The following is a 20,363-nucleotide window of genomic DNA, read 5'->3' as shown; positions in this document are numbered from 1 at the left end:
TTCAGCCTTCAGAGATACCCAGGCAGTCTCCGGAGCTGGGGGTAAGGGCAGATGGCAGGGCTGCTTCCAGGTGGTCTCGACTGGGACCATAAACTGTCCCTGGTGACAGCATTTCAGGGTGGCTGATGCTGCACTGGCTCCCTCAGGTGAGACCTTTCTGCTCTGTCAGTGTTTTGGGGGTTGTTCCGTGCTAGAAAATCTTAGGCCTTTCTCTTTTTGTGCCACAGAGAGCAGGATTAATGCGGCTCTGCAGGCTGGAAGTGGCAATTGTCACTGGAGCTGAAGGCTTTGTTGTTGTACTGTGCAGCTGGGGGAGCACAGTTCTGTGCCGTGGAGCTGTGGGTCAGCCTTTCCCCTGTCTTCAGTGCAGCTGCTCTCTCTGAGCTGCTCCCTAGACCCTCTTGCACAGGCTGGATGCATGGGCAGCTGCTCAGGATCGTGTATTTCAGGGCTTGGAATCCACCTAGAAGCCTCAAAAAGCCAAAAGCCTCAAAATTTCCAATGAAATAGTGGGCTAGAGGGGGAAATAAAGGGTAGTTAAACACTGAGCTCATCAGTGTAGGACCTGAGGAAGCCAGGCACAAAAATCACCACAGAAATACAGCCTGTTACAGTCAAAGTTATATTTTATAGAAGATGGTGTTTTTTCCTTTGTATAGTTCCCTGAAATTATTATCCATAGGTTAATCCTGTATCACAACCGACACAATCTGACTCTATTGGGGGGTGTGCAGGAATGGCTTTTTATCATGAAACAGGAGAGAGAGGAAATGGTCAGAATATATTTAATAGTTAAAGAAAGTAGGAAAGGAATTTCAACATTACAGTTACAAAAATCAGTATGTTCCTTCAGTATCAGCTGTTATTATTTAAAAAAGCCATTTCCCAGCAAGAAAGCTCCTCTCTGCACTTGTGTGCCCTGGCAGAGAAAGGGCAGCTGCCTACAATCAAAACTCACCTTGCAGTATCTTGTTTTGCAAAACCCTGGACCGTTTCCTCTAGATGCCTTTTCCTGAACTAGAAATGTGAACTGGTAGTGAATCCACGTAATGCCATCACGGATCGCTGCTGTCCCTTTGGCTTTTTACCAAAAAAACATCCTCAGTGTAGGGCTCCTCATCCCCGCTGCTCCTGGGACTGGTGTCGCTGTAAATCGCAAATATTTGGATGTGCTCCTGGTCCCGGGGCGAGAGTGGCAGCGCGTTAAAGCTCCAAGAAAAGGTCCCGATGAGAGGTGGGAAGAAATATTTCAACGTCGCACCAGCCGGAGTGAGGGAGCAGCGCGGGAGTCGGCCGCGCTCCTACCTCGCAGCCGGGCAGGGAGCGGCAGCGCAGCCGGCGCTCCGGGCTGGGAACACCCGCTCCTCCCGCAGCCCCGCTGCCGCCAGCCTGCCGCCCCTGCCCCGGGCTGAGAGCGAGGGAGGCGCTGGGCTGACGGGGACTTGAGGGCCCCCGGGCAGGGCAGGCGGCGGGCAGCCCTCCCTGCCCAGGGAAGGGGTGCGCTCTGCTCTCACCCCGCCTCGCAGCCCACTCTCCGCTCAGCGCCGGGCCTCGCTCTCCCGCATCCTTGACCCGGCTAGGAACAAACCCCCGAGTGCCCTGGCTCAGCTGGCACCTGTCCCACCTGCGAGGGGCAGGGACAAACCCCCGAGTGCCCTGGCTCAGCTGGCACCTGTCCCACCTCCGAAGCGCACCCTAGGTGTGACCTCCTGCCTGTCTCCCCTCAAAAACGCCCCGCACAGGCACGGCCGATGTTGTTTCTGTTTTAATGCACCCGGCTGGGCCTGTTGGGTTTTATGTTACGATGCGTGTTGTGGTTTGTCACGACATCTTAGAGCTCAGGTGTGTCGATGGCCGTTCACAGAAGGAGGCGGGTTTGCTTCTGACCTTGCCACACAAAAATAGCTGCACGTTTCTTCCTGAATTAACACGCGGAGCAGCTGTTCGCCTTCACCGAAATTAGTGACGCTCAGTGAGCAGCCGGCGCTGGAATAGATATCCCCTCCTCCACCCCCCGGCCTCTCCGGCAGCGATGGACGGCGCGACCCCGGGGCGAAGGGATCCCGGCCCCGCTCCCAGCGCCGACCGTGCCGGGGGAGCGGGAGCGCTCGGCGGGAGACCCGCTGGGCTCCAGCGCCACGACGGGCGGCCCGAGGTCCCCGCAGGGGATCCCCGGCAGCCCCTCCGCGGGTGCGGCGGGGCGCCGGAGGGGGGGAATCCCTCCTTCCCGCCTCCCCGCCCGGCTACGCGTACGCCCGCCCCGTTCCTCGGCGTGGGCGCTCCATCAGCTCCGCCGGCATCTCCCCTCCTCCTCGCACACCCACACACTTTCCCCGTCCCTCCTCCCCGCCACTCCGCAGCAGTGTGCTTTTGCAGCCTGTGTGGCTCCTGAGAAACGAGGTGTGCGGCTTTTTTTTCATCCTTTTTGTTTTAATTTTTTTTTTTCTTTTCTCCGGAGCGGACCTTTTGGAGGAACAGCTGCAGCAGCCGCGGCCACGCCGGGACCGAGCAGGGAGGATGGCCGGGGGGCGCCTCCCAGGGCTGCTTTTCATCTTGCGTGAGTACCTGGGGTGGCGAGTCGCGACACGGAGCCGTGTCGCGACGAGGCAGCCGCTGGCGCTGACACAAACTCGGCGCTGTCACGGCACCGGTCCCGCAGTACCGCCAGTGGCTGCCTCATCTCCTTCACCTGCTCTGTCGCGACAGGGAAGCCCCGTCGCGGTAGAGTCGCTTACTCCAGCGGGCTCGGGGGTGGCGGGGGGTGTTAGGGTGGGCGGCACAGGCTCGGGGCGCCGGGCCCGGGGCTGCCGGCTCTTAGTTCCGCTGTGCCCGCAGACGCCGCGGCTCGCCTGGCCGCCGAGCAAGAAGTTGAAAACCTCTCCGGGCTCTCCCCTAACCCCGAGAAGGACATCTTCGTGGTGCGGGAAAACCGGACGACGTGTCTCATGGCCGAATTCGCCGCCAAGTTTATCGTCCCCTATGACGTGTGGGCCAGCAATTATGTGGATGTGAGTGGGGGCCGAGGGCGGCCCGGCGGGTCGGGGGCTCCGGCAGGACGGGGGATGGCAGGGGGCACACACACGCATCCGCAGGTACTTTTGGAAAGTCCTTTATCCCCTCCGAGGATTTTCAGCCGGGGCAGTGGGGGGCCCGGGGACGCCCAGGGGGACCCGGAGGTCGCCTCACTGAGCTCCGCTCCTTGCTTGCAGCTGATCACGGAGCAAGCCGATATCCCGCTGTCGCGGGGTGCCGAGATGAAGGGCAAGTGCGGCATGAACGAGTCGGAGCTGGAGCTCTCGTGGCTGGACCAAGCGTACACCCTCAAACTATCCTTCCTGAAGGTATGGGCTCCCTGCACGCCGGGAGCTGGGGCGGGGACGCGGCGGCTTCGCGGGGTCCTGACTAGCTCTGTCTCGCCAGGAGGGGCACAACACGTCCCGGGGGCCGGAGGCGTCCTGGAGGCTCAGCCGGATCCAGTTCACCTACGACACCTCCGAGCGCACCTACTTCAAGGATGCCGTCAGTCGTAAGCGCCCGAAGTCGGGATTTAAGGCAGATCCCGGAGGGCGAGCGAGCGTGATGCTGGGCTGGGAGGGGAGCACCCCCGGGCTACTTGCTAAATTCAGCTTAGGGGAAAAAGGAAACCACAAACACACCCGACAAAGCCCGGACTAGCTGCCGGCTTTAAACCGCGTATTATTTTTTCCTTCATTGTTTTTTCCTTGGTTTTAATCACCGCGGTTGCCGTGGGAGGGAGAGCCCAGCTCTGCCCGTTTGCTGCGCTGCCCGGGCTGTCGTGTGGGACCCAGGGCCTGAGGGGGTGGGGCAGGGAGAGACACCTGGGCTGGAAAAGCTTGTTTCCTTTCCTGTGGGAGATTGGTTTTAAGGTTAATCCTGATGGTGGTTGAATAGGTGGGAAAGCAGCAGTTTCCCAAGATAACTGAGATTGACATCAGTATCATACCCCTATACGCCTCCACAACCAGCAGCCTCCTCTTTTCTCTCTGGGTTTCCATTCTTTTGGCTTTCATTTTGTTTTTATTTCATTTCTGCTCAGAAATGTGTTGCCTTGAATTGAAAAATGAAATACTGTCGTTTGCAAATCATTCTCCCTCAGGATTTTCCAACTCTAGCGAATAGGGTGTTTAGGGTTGTTGCCATAAGACACACTGGTTTTGGGGCTGTTTTTTCCACTGGTGTTTCCACTGTTTGAGTCCCCAAAACACAGTGGTGGCCGTGCCTCATCAGCCCCTGCCAATGCGAGGTACTGATTGCCTTTTTGTGCTGCTGGAGGGGAACAAAGGGCTGCAGAAGAGCAGGAGGTGGAAGATATTCCTCATTCCACCTGGCTCAGCCACATTTGGCCTTTGCTTGTAAAACAAGCTTGGTGTGATGGGAAAATATTTTCTCATAATTTATACTTGGGTGAAATGGTCATGTTATATTTTCAGGAAAGGTTTTATGGCCTGTCTTGCTTTGTGGTGTGGTCCCCGATGGCACTGCTCCTTCCCACCTGGTCTGAGAGCCCAAGTGCATCCGCAGAAATGGTTGTTTCCCAAATGTAGGGAGTATCAGCACAGTCCCAGGCTGAACCCTGAGTCTGTACAAACGGGAACCATTTCTCCAACATTGTGGACTCCAGGTGCTGTGACAGGAGCGGAGCTGGTGGCAGCAGAGCCAGCTCTGCCCTTTGTGCCGCAGGACCGTGTGCTGCAGCCGTGTGTTCCTGCTTGCAGGAGGCAATCCCGGTGTGGGACCTGCCCTGGCTGTGTGGGGTGTCACACCGAAAGCAGGGTCCCACCCCGGGAGGACACTCCAGGAGCAGCTGGGCTGCTGCCGCATTGCACCCCAGCCGCGTCACCCACCCGTTCGGTTCATTGCCTCTGTTCATGGAGGCCCCTCAGTGCCTGGGGCCGGGGCCTGACCTGTCTGTGTCCCCTGGCCAGCCGGGAAGCACACGGCCAGCTCGCACCGGCTCTCAGCCCTGGTGACCCCCGCCGGGCGGTCCTACGAGTGCCAGGCGCAGCAGACCATCTCCCTCGTCTCCAGCGACCACCAGAAGTCTGTGCAGCTCCTGCTGTCGGAAGTGCGGCTCCAGCCCTTCGACATCCCTGCGGATTTTGTCTTCAGTGAAGGTAAGGAGCAGGAAAGGCATGTACTGCATTCCCGAGGTGCTGATGCTGCTGCAGCCTTTGGGGATGTTGCAATGTACTGAAGGAATTTGGGTCCCACCTTTTTCAGAGCAACCTTCCCCTCATTCCAGCCTGTTACCAGTGCTCCCTGCAGTCCCTCCAGCCCATTCCTTGCCTCTGTGGTCCCCAAAAAGGTTTTTCAAATTCAGCCCAGCTACCAAAACGCGGGCTATCTCATTGTATGTATGTTGGCTTCTGTAAGGACTTGTAGAGTCAGATTGCCAGCAAGCCCCAATGCAGCATCCCTGGGGAGTCCTGTGAGGCTGAGGTGTCTCCTCTGCAGCACAAAAATGCTTCAGCACAGCCCCAGGGTCTTCTTAGGGCTGCTGCACACTGAAAGAAAGCTTGGGGCTGCAGTGGCAAAAGACACTGGGGGTGCATGTTCCTGGCTTCAGTTTGATTAACGCTCGTTGTGAGGGTGAACGAAGCGTAACAGGGACTTCAGTGAGGCTACTCGAGCACCAAAAACACGGGATGCCATTCCTTTTCTGGAATTCTCCAACATCCGTGGTGGATAAAAGAAAACCTTAGGTGAAACATGCTGTTTGTGTCAAAGGGTTGCACTGGAGTCAGCAGCTATGCTGCTGTGGGACAGGATTCCTGCAGTTTTAGCTTCCTTCGTCCTGGGGAACCCACGGTGCTCCTTGTCCCTGGCTCCCCCTTGGCTTTCCCATCAGGTTGAATGAGGCAGTGTAAACATGCTCATCTGGATTAGGTGAGACCAGTCCCATCTCATAGTGCTGCCTTAGCACTACAATTAGTCAAGCCCTTTGTTGTAACCAGGTGCAAATAAAGTGTATAATAGCCAACTCTTTTAATAATGAGTTAGAAAATGGTGGTATTGAAGCTAGCATTAAAAATGTGAAGCTTTATTATTTTGCATGTGGGAAATATTTTGGAACACAATAAAAGCTAGCAGTGACTGCAGAGCTGAGTGGTTGCACTCACGACTCGCATCCTCTGACTGATGTAGTAAATTCATGCTGTTGCATGTGCTGGTTCTGGAAGAGCTCTGCGTGGTTGAATTACTCATGGCAAGGCCAGTGTAACACTGAGTAGGTTTTCTCTGTGGGCAGAGTTTTTTTGTATCAAAGTAGTACCACATTTTTTCGTAGATTTACAGGGAGAAAAAAGTAGATCCTAATAGTTTGCTTAATTTTTTTTGTTGGCGTATGTTTACCCTCTCCTTTCTCCTGTGGATCCAGGATTCCTGCACTCAGGGTTTGGGTGGGCAGAGCTTAGAGGCTGAGAACAGCATGTTTAAAATATGCAAGTCTGTGTCTCTGTGATACTAAATTTGTGAAGTCTGAGAGCTCCCAGTTAAAACAACCAAACTCAGAGCTCATTGTCAAAGGAATCTACCTGCTGTTTTCATGATATGCTCATTTCTGTCAGGCAGTAAATTTGTTTCTATTTTGTTTTTTTTTTGTTGCTGTAGTTGGGTGGTTTTTTTTCTCTAGGACACAAAGAGTTGATGTTGGTTTAGCAGTTTTTAAACACATGGAGGGAATTCCTCCTCCAGAGAACAGCATGGCTTCTCTCTTTGTTAAGCTCAATGGGGTTTTTTGTTGTTGTTGCTCTAAGTATTCAATTACACTCCTTTTTGTTGAATTCCACTGGAAGTTAAGCAGCAGAGAGCACCTGGAGAGGGTGGTCAGAAATCCTGGGAGGTGATTTATCAATGGAGCTCTATCCAGGGCTCTGCCGCTCTCCCAGCGGCATGTCCCCACCAGCCGAGCTCGTCCTTGGCACACTCATGGCAAAACGGGATCCTTTGTGGGGTCTGAGAATCACTGCCAATCTTAAATTATAGTAATTAGCCTTCTCCTTTTTGGTTCATTAATTTCCCATTAGGTAAAATTCCTATTAATTATGAACAAGCTGCAGAACATTTTAAAATATTTTAGAGTAGAGAAAGAGACCTGCTAGAGCAGAAGAATCGCTGAGACGCAGGAGGATCGAGGCCCTTTTTCCACAAAGAAATGGGGAAAAGGTTTTTTTCATTAGTCCTGACACTGTCCTGGCAGGGATAGGTTAAAAAGCTCGTAGGGAGCGATTGGATTGTTTTTGGGTTTTTTGAATGCTTAAAGTCATGTGCTAGAGTATTTTATTTTTTTTTAAGACACTGCTTTCAACCTTCACAAATCCATATATATATATATTTGCAATTTTATTTTTCAATACAGAAGCAACAGAAAATTTTTTCATTCAGAGATCACCAATTTTTTTTAATAGGGAAATTGTGTGTATATTTTTCAGCTTAGAAGATGAGTAAAATGAGAGCTGGTTCAAGAGGGTGTGAGATGATTTAAACTGACAAAAGAACTCCAGAGAAACTGTCAGCTCTTTTGATTTTATAGGTAAATATCTGAATATAAAGCAATATGATGAAAAATACAAATACAAAGGGATACAGTTGAGAATTAAGGACTCTGGGGTGGCTCAGAGTGAATTGAGACCTCCCAGCTGAGGGCCACATTTTCTCAAGATTCCTTTGAACCAAACTATGTGGCCACTTTTAAAAAAGCACCTGATGTTTCTTTTCTTAATTTTTTTGGTAAGCTATTTACTTATAAACACCAATCTCAAAATCTCAAAAATCTTGTCATGTCAGACACAGCTGGGCTGTTTTTCCACCCCTTTGGACAATCGCTGTGCTGATGCTCAGGCTCGTGCTCGTGCCGGCGGGAGGACGCTGTGCCTTTTGCTGGGTTTTTTGCGGTGTTTGCTCTGCAGAAGGATTCTGGAAGAGGAAAATGAGCTCTTAGGTGGTTTCACAGCCTGGTACTGGAATTGGACGAGCACTCACCATAGAAACCGTGGCAGTACACGAGTCTGGGAGGAGGCACAGCACAAAGGAACAGTAAGGAATGTACCTAAACACCTCCTGTGTATCTGTCGGCAGTTGGGGTTCCATGGGGCAGGGACTGGGGGTGACACCGCCCTGGCAAAGGGGTGACCCCGCCGTGTTCGGGATGCAGCAAAACTCCCGGCATCACCTGAACTTTCCCCTTTTTATCAGGGACCTTTTTGCTTCCCTGGACTAAGGGTAAATCCCAGCAATTTGGGAAATTCTGAGATCCCTGCGACCTGGAGTGAAATACTGGGGAAAATTTGAGAGAGAGGGCTGTTTTCCTGCAGGGTCATTAATTTTGAAATCGTAGCAGTTCCCAATGCTTTCATTTGTCAAGCATCAGCCTGCCCATACTTGATGGGGTTCAATGTCCAAATTAGTCTGCCATGGACATTATGCAAACCCTTCTCCCCTCCTGCTCCCCCTTTGCCTTTTCCTGTGCTGATGGACAGGAATGATACCAGCTGCCTGCCTGCCTTCCTGCAGTGTTGTGGACCTCAGTGCCTTTGCTTTGAATTCTTGGGGTGAAAAATGCTGTAAAAACGTTAAAGTACATTGTTATCCATGTGAAAATATTTTTGTCATAAAACTATGTGGTTTAATGTTAATGTTAAAATAGAAAATTCATCCTCCTAGCAGTCAGCACCCAGAGAGCCTCACTTCTGCTGCAGATGTGTTTGTGCTGAACCCTTCCCAGTGCTTTTGTGCTGAGTCCTCCCAACCCCATTCCCATTCCCCCTATATTCTCCAAAGAACCCAGGCTTTGGCGTCTCCTCCAAAAGGAGAAAATGGATGTTTCTAGCAAGGAGAAAGTGTGGGTAGGGCAGAGGCAGCTGCTCTGCCTGCGGAGGTGCAGCAGGTCCAGCTGGGTTTGGGGTTGTGCTGCTGGAGACTGACAGATTTGTTTGGCTTTTTTTTTCCTGTTGGCTTTATTTATTTTTTAATTTTATTTTAATCCTCTTTTAAAAAGTGTCAGGAAAAAGAACTCTCTTCTTTGGCTGCTTGCAAGAATTGACACCTTTTTGAGTCATGACACAGACACTTAAACACAGCCGTGGCTTTCTGTGGACCCCGGAGCTCCGGCCACATCCTCTGGTGTGTTTTGTGCCCTGCAGCTGGTTTGCTTTGGCAAAAGCTGGTGCAATTCAAATGTTACAAGTGGGGCTTCAGAGCTGGGTCTGTTCTCTGCACTGGTGCTTTTAGCTTTGCCTTCTCCACTGGCTGCAGCCCCCCACGTCCAGCCTGTTCTCCTGCAAACGCTGGATCGTTCCTGTTTAGGGAAAGGTGCACGGGCAAACCTGGTGTGTTTGAGCACAGGGGAGTCCTCTCAGTTGGGTTTCTAGCAGTTTCTTTCCATCTTCTGTAGGGTTTAAGCTAAGCCACTTCCAAAGCAAAAATCTGTGTCCAGCCACTGTGATCTGCTCATTGGCACCTCAGCACACTGTCTGTGGCCATGTGGGAGGGTGCACAGGAGCTCCTGGAGCCTGGATCCTTCCCGTGGGAAGGGTGCTGCTTTGTACCAGTGGGGAGTGGGGTCAGAGCAGCCCAGGCCCCACAGCACTGCCCTGTGCGTGGCTTTTCCTGCAGTCAGCTCAGCCTGGGCTGTGTCCCTATGAGCTGCTCAGGCCTTCATATCCTTAACTGGGAACCATTCCACAGAGCACTAGAAACCCAATTTTGGGAGCTAAATAATAATCAGGATTTTTCCCCCCCATTCTCCTTACTACAAACAAACAAAACCCCTGCATTGCAGCAATTGCTGAATCGCCTGTACCACAGTCCTGGTGATTAATCACTCCTCTGGTGAAACAGTGAGCAACTGGAACTGAAAAGGACATTCTTTTGTGTTAGACTACATTTACTTTTGCTTTTTTTTGTTTCACCTCATTTACAGCTTGAAATGTTTCCTTATGGCATCGCTGTGAGCCTGGTGCTGGGAGGAGGCTGTACTCCAGGACGCAGTGAAGCTCCTGGAGGTGCTGGCACCACTGGAGAAGTGTCCCTGCTGTCACCTCCTGCCTGGGCCTGGGGGTCTCTGGGTTTTTCCTGCTCTTTGCCACATGCTGTTAGATTTGTGGAGCATTTGCTCTTCGTGATTATTGCAGATCTCTGCAATCAGCTGCCCAGGGAACCCATCTGGACAGTCTTTACCAAGGGGGGGAATTCATGGTGCCCTTTGTATTCACTCACCTAATACACAGCCTTTCTATTTTCCATGGGTTTTTTTTCCTTAAACTTGTCATTGTTTTCAGCACATTTCTAGTGCAATGAAGAACATGAGCCAGAGAATTGTTCTTCCTGTATCATGTAACCTTTTATTTTTTCTCCAGAATAGGCATTTTTCTTCTTTTTAGCCTGGCAGCCCCATCTCAGCAGCATGGGCTCTGCCTGTCCATCAGCATGGAGAAGCAACAATCCTGTGGAGAAAAAAGTACATCATGATCCTGTCACTCAGGCCTGCAGTAGACTCTGGGAAGTGTAAGAGAGCTGAGCCAGGATTACCAGTGTAACACATTTCATGACCTTAGTGGTCTTTCCAAGCTCAATAGAAAAGTGTTTTCCCATTGTATCGCTATTTTCCAGCGGTTTATTAGGCTAAGGCAGACTCATCAGCCAGAGAGAAAAACACTGGCACAGCTCATGTTGCTTCTGCTCCTCCTTTGCTGTACTTGATGGACCATGTGGGGTGCTGGGGTGCTGTGTGACCCTGTGCTTTGCCAGGGCCGTGTTTGTGGGGAGCTCACAGAGAGGGGGGAGTGATGCTGTTGGACCTCTGCCAAATTGCAGATAGGGGGGAAATCTCTGAATGATGTGCTGGGTGACTCTGGTGCAGAATTAAAGACTTACTGATGCTGAGGCCTCTACAGGCTCTATAACTGAATCAACAAAGCAGCCCTTCAGTCAGTCAGGAAACCCAGGTTTTGGCCGCCCCATTCCCAACAAGGCCATTGATGTGTGGCAGAGAGGGCTGAGCTTATGGGCATGAAAGTGTTTTTCCAGTGCGTGGGCTGGTTTGATGGATGTTGCCTCTCCCTGCATCCCTGCGTTGTGACTGATTCCACTTGCTCCAAAGCAATTGATTTTCTCCCCAGGGCTCCGCTGGCGGCTGCTGCCGCTCCGTCCTGCGTGGAGCCGTGTCTGGGGAGCCACCGCGGCAGCAGCTCAGGCTGGCAGCGTCTCAGTCACGTCCCTCTTTCCCCTCTTTCTTTCTCTGCAGAACACAAGTGCCCGGTGGACCAGAGGGAGCAGCTGGAAGAAACCCTGCCCTTGATCCTGGGACTGATCCTGGGGCTGGTTATCGTGGTCACCCTCGGCATTTACCACATCCACCACAAGCTGACAGCCAGCCAGGTGCAGATCCCTCGGGACAGATCTCAGTACAAACACATGGGATAGGGAGCAGGACCAAGCAACCCGAGTGTTTATCAGGTAGAAAAAGCACTTTTTTCTGTGGGCGAGGAAAGGTTCTGGAGGGGCAAGAGATGGTATTCACAGCACCTAATCCTGAGTATTTCATGGAGACACTCAAGCTGAGGCTTGGCTTTAACAGACTCTGTAAGGAGACTCGGTGTCTGTAGGTGGTTTGAATACCTTCTTAAGCAGCTGGGCTGATCATCTGGAAACAGAAATGCTTCACATGTCAGAGTTTCACACTGGGAACAGAATTAGCTTTTTTATTTATTTTTTCCCTTTTTCCCGTCTCAAGAGATTCTTACCTCCCCCTGCATCACCTTTGGAGCATTTAGCCCTCCACGTTCCTGTCCATGCAGGAAGCAGGGCTGGGAGACAGAGCCATTGCACAGGGTTCATTCAGGCCCTCTAATGAAGGGACTCAAACCACATCCTTAAGTTTGCACTCATGTTAGGAAAACATGGAGGCAAATGCAGGTGTGCTTTGAAAAAAAAAAATAGAAATTCAAGGTCAGAAACTCCAATGGAGCAGATCACAGCGGTGGAGCTGACCCCACACACTTGAGACTGAGTGAAGAAAGTTTGTTTTTGCTTCTTGAGCCACATCTGAACTAAACTTAAAAAAGAAAAAAAAAGTATTGATACACAAGTTATAAAGTGCCGTGCTACTGCAAGTCAACTGAGAAATGCTTCTGGCTGGGCATCCTGCACGTATTGTGATTGTGGTTGAGATGTTACATTGCTACCTGCAACTGATAATTTTCAAAACAAAACAAAAAAAAAAAAGAAAAGAGAAAAAGAAAACAGTAATGTTAAAGTTACTATGCAGATTATTCAGGTTTAATCTAATGTAACAGAAAAATATTAGGGAACCCTTGAAATCTATCCTTAAATGTAGGTGATTTTTAAAATTAATTAAAACATGTATATATATAATACTTGATTTGCCTTCTTATTTTGAAATGATGTAATGCTTTGTACTCACTCCATGGTACCAAATGGAATTGGAGCACAAATACATCATCTGAGTGGATGTTACATGTAGGATTTATTCCAGCAGTGGTTTTGCTGCAAATGGCTTGGTGAAGATGTGGTGGTTCAGTATTCTGTGATTTGTTGGTTGTTTCTAATATTCTTCTATCTCTTGGTTGCTTTTCCCATGTGTTGTGTGGGCAGTGATGTGTTTTATTCTGGTACCGTCCAGTTCCCACTGAATCCTTTGACTCCCCTTGGCTCTGGTGTTACCTCAGCAGGATTTAGTCCAGGCCTTGTCTTAATTTAGGGTATGGAAAATACTTCCTTGCTCTTAAACTGATTTAATTCAAACAGAGGCTTGACTGTTTTCTTTCAGCTTAAAACTCAAGCAAAGAAAAATAGTAATTTCAGTGTTGGGAAAAGGCAAGAGAAGAAACTTACTTAAATGTTTTTTAATGCTGTAGTTTCCTCCAAACTGTATAGGTTTTTTTGATGAAGGTGGATGCAACACAAGCCTTCCTTCAGTCCTGTCTTATTTCTGGTCTCATTTCAATGTTATGCTCAGCTGTTTCCTCATTTGGATGCAAGAAGCAAAATTATGGCACTAATGATGATTGTGGCTTTGCCCTTTTCCTTTAAAACTCCAGAGAAAGGGTCTTAGGTGAGCTTTAGGCTGACCAAGTGCCACTGTGTACAATGAGCTGATAATTAACAAAGAAATAGAAAGGTTCTTTTAGAGGCAGTTAGAAAAAGCCAGAGGTATCAGGAGGGTGAATAAAAGGATTAAAGGTTCATCCTTAATAGAGAGGAGCTTTGTCCTGCCTCACCCGTCTCTGCCCGGGGGCCAGGAGGGCTCTCCCGGCCAGCTCCCATCAGCCTGGCACATCTGCTACTGTGACATCCCAAAGAATGATTAAATAAAGAAAGGAAGCCAACAGCTGAGCTGCAGATGCCAGAGGAGCCCCTCCACTGTCATTTGTCTCCTGGATAGGACATTCTGGCAAGGTGGCTGTGGAAATGATGGGAGAAATTGCACCCAACTGGAGCCATCCTGGTCCCTAAGAGGATATTCCCACCTGGCTGGCTTCCTCCCTTGGAAGAGGGGGATGTTCAGGGGGTTCACATGGAGCTATAAAAGGCAGCAGAACCTGGGGCTTGGCTGAGCTGCTGAGTATTAGTGCAGGATGGGCAGTAGCCAGGGATAGAGCTGCTGCCTGGACACCATTCCCAGGCTGCTCTGGGAGGTGGCTGTGCCTTGTCCAGGTAAAGCTGCTGGTGGGTCTCAGTCCCTTGGCGTTGCTTCTTCTGTTGCACCCGTGAGCAAGACCTGCCTGGTGTAACAGGGAGATGCTCTCAAACAGCTGTGTGGATTTAAGATGGAGAAAAGGCTCATTTATGGTGGACTCTGTGAACTGTTTTTAATTCACCCTGCACTGACCCTGTCAGGGCACTCACAGAGACTGTCCTTGCCTGATCCTGGTGCCTGTGCACTGGCCAGAGCACTGAGGTGGTGGCCAGTGGATGGGGACAACCCCCCCGCCCCCAGAAGCTGATGCAGGTCCTGTGCCCACAGACTTGAAGGACATTTGCTGGTTTTCATGTCAGATGAGGGTTTCCCTTAGGAAGCACCTGGCATCACCTTCAGGGGGCAAGTGTGTCTGTAAGCTACTAGGGACTGGAGTTCCAGGAATAAAATAATTAATTTCTTGATTTTCTGAACTGACAGGAAATATTGGTTTCTTGTTGGACTGAAATGTTTTTCCTTTTTGGGGAAGAAAGGAAAAAGAAACAATAATTTCAGGTCGGTGAGTTCGTGTCCCAAACTGATGTATCTTGGTTGAAAAAAAAAAAAAAAGTTATTTCCGGTTTTGGGTGAAAACCCTTTAAGTCTTTTAATTCTTTCCATCCTTTTGCCAAAACTTACTGAAATTGACCTGATTTTTCCATTGCTTTAAGCTTTTCAAGTCTATTTATGAAAAATTATTTATGAGAGAGATTATGTCCAGCTTCCCTCCTGCCTGTCAAGCTGCAGCAGCATCTTGAGGATGGCAGCACTTTATTGTGATTTAATTTTGTATTTAGCTCTCATTCATTGATGGCTTTTTATGGGTGAGTTGCAAATTGAAAGCTTTGCTTTATAGATGTTTATGAACACAGCAGTAGAAGGTGGATAAATACACCTTATCACCCTACTGAGCTCTGTAAGAACCTGTAATAATTAAGCACTTACTAAAGCAGCTGCTAATGACTTACAGAGTACTTGTGATTAGAACTTTAATTATAATTTATTGATGTATTGCTGAGGAGGGGGCTGACATAGTCAGTAAATGTCCTGGCCTCTGCTACTATGAGTATTTGGGAATAGTTTTAGAGCTGTGAGCTCAGAAAAAGCCATCATTCCTTAGTGACAGGTGGGAATATTTCATTGGAATATCCCACCATACCTGGAGCACAGCCTCAGCTTCTGAGTGATTGGATGCTCTTAACATGCCTTGTTTGTTTGTTTTTAGGTGATGGCATTACATTTTTTCAATGTATTTTGAAGTATTTACTGACGTCAGCACCCAAAAGTAATATAAATCCTCATTTGCTATCTTCAAGTCTTACAAATAACATTGTAGATTCATCAGCTGACTGATGCTACTGGGAGAACGGGGAGGAATTGCTCTCAGTAGGTGTGAGAGATCAACAGGGAGGAATTGCTCTCAGTAGGTGTGAGAGATCAACAGCTGTGAGCTAAAAATTAGGGATGTGTAAGGCAAAAAAAGAAAGGGATTATTTAAGGGGCAGAGAAAAGAAGGTGGAAATGCACTGACACTTAGAAATCACTTGAGGCAGCTCTATAAATCACTGTTTATATACATGTATCTATTTATTTATATATGTATGTGTATCATATAGATATATAAGAACACACTTTTTTTCCTTGTTATCTGCTTGGTCCAATACTGTGGGACTGAGTCAAATCTATAAACTAGAAAAAAGGCATGGTAAAAAAAAACCCACACTGAAACTTAAAGTGTTTATTAATTAATTTATTTAACTTGCATGTGCCTTTGTCTCACCAGTAGCTGGTGTTCACAAAAAACCCCCTTCAAAATCGACAAAACTCTCAGTAAACTCAATGAACACTGTTTAAAGTATCTAATGATAAGAAAGTTGCAGAAAATTCTTCACTTGTACAGCCTAAAATGTGCTGAATATTGAAGAAAAAACCCCCACCAACCCCATTTTTTTATTCAAAGATGGTTAAAAAAGTTAATTTTGTGGCTAGTATTAAGTTGTGCCATATGCCATTGCCTGGACTGGTGCAGCCTGGTTTCCTGAGTTGTCAAGACTACAAAAGAGAGCCCTGGGAGGCTGTGGGTGCTGCTCCCAGCCGGGTGGGCTCCGGGAGCTGTGGGGCGGCGGGAGCCAAACACATTTTCTTCAGTGTCTTCTTAGAATGTGCAAACAGGGTTGGGAAGAGAGAGCAGTGGGGATAAGACACAGATGTAAGAACATCTATTCCATGTTCCAGATCATCTTCATCTCCTTTTTTCTCTCTTTTTAAAATTTCTTCTCTCCCTCCAAATACTCTTTAAGTTAAGGGCAGAACTAAAGGAGCTTCTTTACTATTGGCAACTCTTTTCTTCCAGAGGAAGATCTTTAAGCAACAGCTCCTGCCAGGTTTAGATGTTTGGTTATAATTTACTACAATAAATAACAATTAATTTATTAACTATGAAATTCCATAATAAGAAAGAAACTGTGTTTTCACAAAGTTGGCTTTGTGGTTCTTAAAGATACCATAAAATGAGGTCAGTAAGAAAAAAAAAAACAAACTTGAAAAACATGGCTTTTGTATTATACAGAATTAAGAACAACTAATCATTAATAAATAAAATTAATTTCTCATTGAAATAATTATGAAGCACTTCTAAAAATTTTAAAGGCAAATCTATTAGGCCTACAGTTAACATGCAAAGTCATCCAACAAATAACACAAAATTGTACCGCAGTAGTCAACTGTTGCATCAACATTCAGAAAGGTCTAGACAGCAGCACGACTTCTCCTCTACGGCAAACGCCTGGCAGCGCATCCCATCCCCTCCCATCCCCCGGCTCTGCTGGAACTCCAGGATCCCGCTGGGATAGGAGGAGGGGCTCCTGCCCTCCCTCTCCACTGCCAGAGCATGACAGAAATAGTGGAGGCTTCTGTGGTGGCAGAACTGGCTGTGTGGTGGCAGAAAAAGAGAGGGATCACCCCGGCCTGGGAGGCCCCTTGGGCCAAGGGGGGAAAGGGGAGCCCCTGACCACAGCTGGCCCTCAGCAGAGCAGGGACTGCCACTGGCACCCAGTGCCCCAAGCCAGGTGCTCCCACCAGCATCAGTGATCCTTTGCTCTTCCAGCTTCTGTGAGGGCGGGATGAGCCCCCTCCTCACCCCATGGGAAATCTGCAAAACCTTACAACTTCCTAAAGGTGGTTGTGGTTTCTTTTTTTTTTTTTTTCCTGTTTTCAAAAGGGTTAAAAAAGTAGGAAACTTCATCTTCTCAAATTCTTGCTAAGTTACACTTATTACTTCAACTAACACAACAGTTACATGACAAAGTACTGCAAGTTATCAAAACGTACTGTACAGAAAATTACAAACTTGTTGCAAAATACATTGCGCTGCTCTGACTGAGATAAAAAGTGCTTTGTTTTGTCAGAAAAGTGTTCTTCTAAAACAGAAGTGCTGTAGCCTGCACTAAAGTTCTGATGTTTCGCTCTGGCTGTGCTCTCCTCTGCTAAAATTACCTTTCCAACGTTGGCATTTGGTGCCTTCTGCCTGGATGGCCCAGCAGACAGCAGTGCTGGGAGCCTGGCCGGGATTGCTCCCTGTCCCTGGCACACAGGGAGCACAGAGGGCACTGCCTGGGCTTTGGGGTTCTTTAAACACCACGTTATTTCCGCAGGGCTGGTTTCCTTCACAAGGTTTTCCTCCTCCCTGCCTGCGGATCCCACACAACTGCTGGCATTCCCACATGGCCATGAGCCAGGCTCTGCACTGACCTCTTCCCAAAAAGCTTCAGCGATGCCTGTGCTGCCTCATGAGGGGCACAATGCAGGAGGGGGGCCCAGCCAGTTTGAGAAAGGGGTGTCTCAGCAGTTCCTGTGCCGTGGCTCTCTGTGAGGGCTCCCGCACCAGCATCGAGTCCAGGAAGCCCCGGAGGACCGAGGACACCTGAAACACCACACTGGCATTAGGGCTGGACAGAAACACCCAGTTCCAGCTAGGCTAGCTCTGTGCATGCTGGTTTCTTGGGAAGACAAGGGACACTCTGATCTTCCCTATGGCAACAGCTGTGCTGAGCTGAAGGGCTGTGGGTCTTTGATGTGCTGCTAATGTTTGAAGTATTTGGGTACCACTGGGGTACCCAATTAAGCATTAAGGTAGGCTGAGGGCTCAAGTCTGATGGAAACAACACCCAAACTGGGAGGTGCCCAAAGGCTTTGGCACAGGGCATGGATGTACCAACCCACCTGCAGCAGGGCCGATGAGCTGATGTACTCTGGTCCCTGGGCAGGGTGGGAAGCACAGGGAGCATGAGGCTCTGCCTAACTCCCTTTGCCACCACTGGCTGCAAAAGCAAAGCCAGAGTCAGGCAGAAACAAGGCCATGACTAATGGCTTTGGCCTCACTTCCTCTCCACAGGAATCCTGTGTAGGATCCCCTGCTCAAGGTGGGGCCTTAGAGATCTAAGTTATCATTTGGGCATGCAGATGTGTGCCTGCAGTGTTCCTGAAGACGTGACTGTGCAAACCCCTGATCCCCACAGGAAGCCTGACCTTGTGCATGTCCTTCACGCGGGGTGGGAGGTTGTCCCGGATGCGGCGCATGGCCTGCAGCGGTGGCTCGTTGAAGTAGGGGGGTTCCCCATCAATCATCTCGATCACCATGATGCCCAGGGACCAGATGTCCACCTGGAACACACACAGGGGCCATGAACACTGCTGGCAGAGCAGGGGGGCCAACAGGCTCAGCACATGGGACCATGCAAACCCCGGAGCCAGCTCATGCTGCTGTCTGCCGCCAGTCTAAGCCAGCAGACTGCAGAGCCAGCACCATCCATCCTTTTTTAACCAGCCAACCATGATTTTCCTTCGGAGCACTGAGCGCCTCAACAAAATAGATTAGCAGGGATTTATAAACCTGGGTCTGTAGCTGGTTTAGGTGCTGGCCACTGGAAGCTCTGTGCCTTGGAGAGGCTGTGTCTTGCTGCCCTGCATTCCAGTTGCACTGATTTGCACCCACTGAACACCAACCCCAGGCTGGCTCTGCAGCTGCTGGAGAGCTGTGAAATCACTTTATTCCCCTGAAGCTTAAAGACTACAGGAACTCCGTTCAAGACCCCAAGGCAAATGCAATCACTCACTACACCCAGGCCTGTTTACAGCCAGCACAGGTAACACAATATATGAGAACTCTGGAAAGTGATTCAGCTCCAGCTCCAAAAAAAAAAAAAAAAAAAAAAAAAAACCCAACTTTTTTTCTTAGTTCTGGCCTGCTGCAGAGCTGCTCCAGAATCCCAATCCTCTGTAATTCCTGTCATTTGCCAGCCCAAATACAGCCAGGGCCACTTCATTCTGCTTTTGCTCTTTTGCCAACACTATCCTTTAGCTTTAAATCCTTTTTTTCTTTCCCTTCTGGTGGGGAAACTTAATGTAGCCCCAAGTTCAACCACTTTCTAATCCTCCCAGAGCTATTAATGGGCTAATAGTAGTTGATGCTATTATTCCTGGAATGTCTCCTGCAACAGCACAGAGCAGTGTACAGAGCAGTGTGCAGAGCAGTGCCTGCAGGGTGCTCTTGCTGTGCCGTGCCAGAGCAGCATGAGGATGGAGCAGCTCCTGGCTCAGCTCATCTCCCCTTCCCTGTGTGTATCTGTATTTCTATATACCTACACTCTATATAGGTATGGATATGTGTACCCGTGTGGAAACATATCCGTGTTCCTGGCTCTGTCTGCCTGGCAGGGTCGAGCTCTGCAGCTGTTCCTCTCAGCACTCTCAGGCAGCAGCTCTGTCCCCACACAGAGGAGCAAAGGCAGCCGTGTCCCCGCTGTGAGTCACTGTCACGGCTGAGCGCAGCACAGGGGATTGCTCTTCCCAGGCTTTGCAGGGCAGGAGTGCCGTGACTCACAGCAGCCTAAAGGATGGGGTATGGCACTGCAGAGCTGCCGGGTGCCCACACTTTGCTGGACTCCTCTGAAGGCTTCCAGTAAAAATGTGCACTTTGCCTCAGAACATTTGGCAGCGCTTGAAATAGCTCCCACAGAGGCGGTTTTCCTACCCCCGTCTCTCAGCTAATGACAGCCATGACTGCAAGGAATGAGCCCATGCGGAGACCAATCCTACCAGAGAGGGTGGCAATGCAACCCACCCAGCTGGCCCTGGGGTTTGGGACCCTACAGGACCTGTGATTCTGCGGGCACTGCTGCAGAGGAAGGGAATGGCAGGCTTTAGCTGGATGAAAGCAGACTGGCTCTATGCAAATGCTGATGTGACCGGGCTGTGCAGGAAGGGCGTGTGAGGAGGCTGCTGGTTTGGCACATGCAGGGGTGCACACCTGTGACTGCAGCTCCAGCCTGCAGGCTTGATATTAAAGAGCAGCACAGGGCCTCTCACAATGCGCAAATGAGGCCAGTTTCCTTTACTACAGCACCCCAAACCGAAGTATGTAAAGGCATTACACTGCTCAGAGCGCTAAATGGAGTTGCTAAATGACTTCATCTCGGGGAAATAACTTTCAAACCAGGCGAGATGTAGCACTCGGGGGCAAACGTAATTGCTGCTATTTAGCATACCTGTGTAAGTGCTTCCGAACTGCACAGCTCTGACAGAGCTCCATGGGGCTGGGATATCCCCTCTGGCAGTGCCCGCTGTGCTCACCTCGGTGCCATAGGGA

General features: G+C 49.6%; 2 protein-coding genes across 9 annotated transcripts in view; one reads left to right on the top strand and one right to left on the bottom strand.

The window, feature by feature from the left end:
* The first annotated feature begins 2,262 nt into the window (after positions 1–2,262).
* On the top strand, positions 2,263–12,392 carry LAMP5 (lysosomal associated membrane protein family member 5). 2 transcript variants are annotated; one of them, XR_006019807.1, is made up of 7 exons: positions 2,263–2,557; positions 2,836–3,008; positions 3,210–3,341; positions 3,421–3,526; positions 4,947–5,135; positions 11,264–11,806; positions 11,839–12,392. XR_006019807.1 is itself a non-coding variant. In XM_042049308.1 (6 exons), the coding sequence occupies exons 1-6, from the start codon at positions 2,518–2,520 to the stop codon at positions 11,440–11,442; spliced, it is 819 nt and encodes a 272-aa protein (XP_041905242.1). In that variant the 5' UTR covers positions 2,263–2,517; the 3' UTR covers positions 11,443–12,392. The 2 variants fall into 2 exon arrangements, 1 of the variants encoding a protein (XP_041905242.1); XM_042049308.1 differs by having other exon boundaries at positions 11,264–12,392.
* A 3,060-nt stretch (positions 12,393–15,452) lies between these two features.
* PAK5 (p21 (RAC1) activated kinase 5) overlaps positions 15,453–20,363 on the bottom strand; it is a 162,736-nt gene continuing 157,825 nt past the window's right edge. For 5 of the 7 annotated variants that reach the window (XM_042049298.1, XM_042049297.1, XM_042049302.1 and 2 more), the window contains 2 exons: positions 18,245–18,379; positions 15,453–17,639 (listed from right to left, as the gene is read on the bottom strand). In XM_042049298.1, the coding sequence (XP_041905232.1) occupies positions 17,484–17,639; positions 18,245–18,379 (291 nt within the window). In that variant the 3' untranslated portion in view covers positions 15,453–17,483. The other 2 variants (XM_042049299.1, XM_042049303.1) reach the window with 2 other exon arrangements.

Source organism: Corvus kubaryi, unplaced genomic scaffold, assembly GCF_017639235.1.
Source record: "Corvus kubaryi isolate FWS band 111438036 unplaced genomic scaffold, C.kubaryi_AGA036_p1.0 70, whole genome shotgun sequence".
Taxonomy (NCBI): Eukaryota; Metazoa; Chordata; class Aves; order Passeriformes; family Corvidae; genus Corvus; species Corvus kubaryi.
This window is presented reverse-complemented; position numbering and strand designations above follow the sequence as displayed.

Coding starts and splice junctions, on each gene's coding strand:
- LAMP5 (XM_042049308.1), top strand. CDS start 2,518: ATGGCCGGGGGGCGCCTCCCAGGGCTGCTTTTCATCTTGC. Junction 3,009..3,209: donor GGGCCAGCAATTATGTGGAT/GTGAGTGGGGGC, acceptor CCTTGCTTGCAG/CTGATCACGGAGCAAGCCGA. Junction 3,342..3,420: donor TCAAACTATCCTTCCTGAAG/GTATGGGCTCCC, acceptor CTGTCTCGCCAG/GAGGGGCACAACACGTCCCG.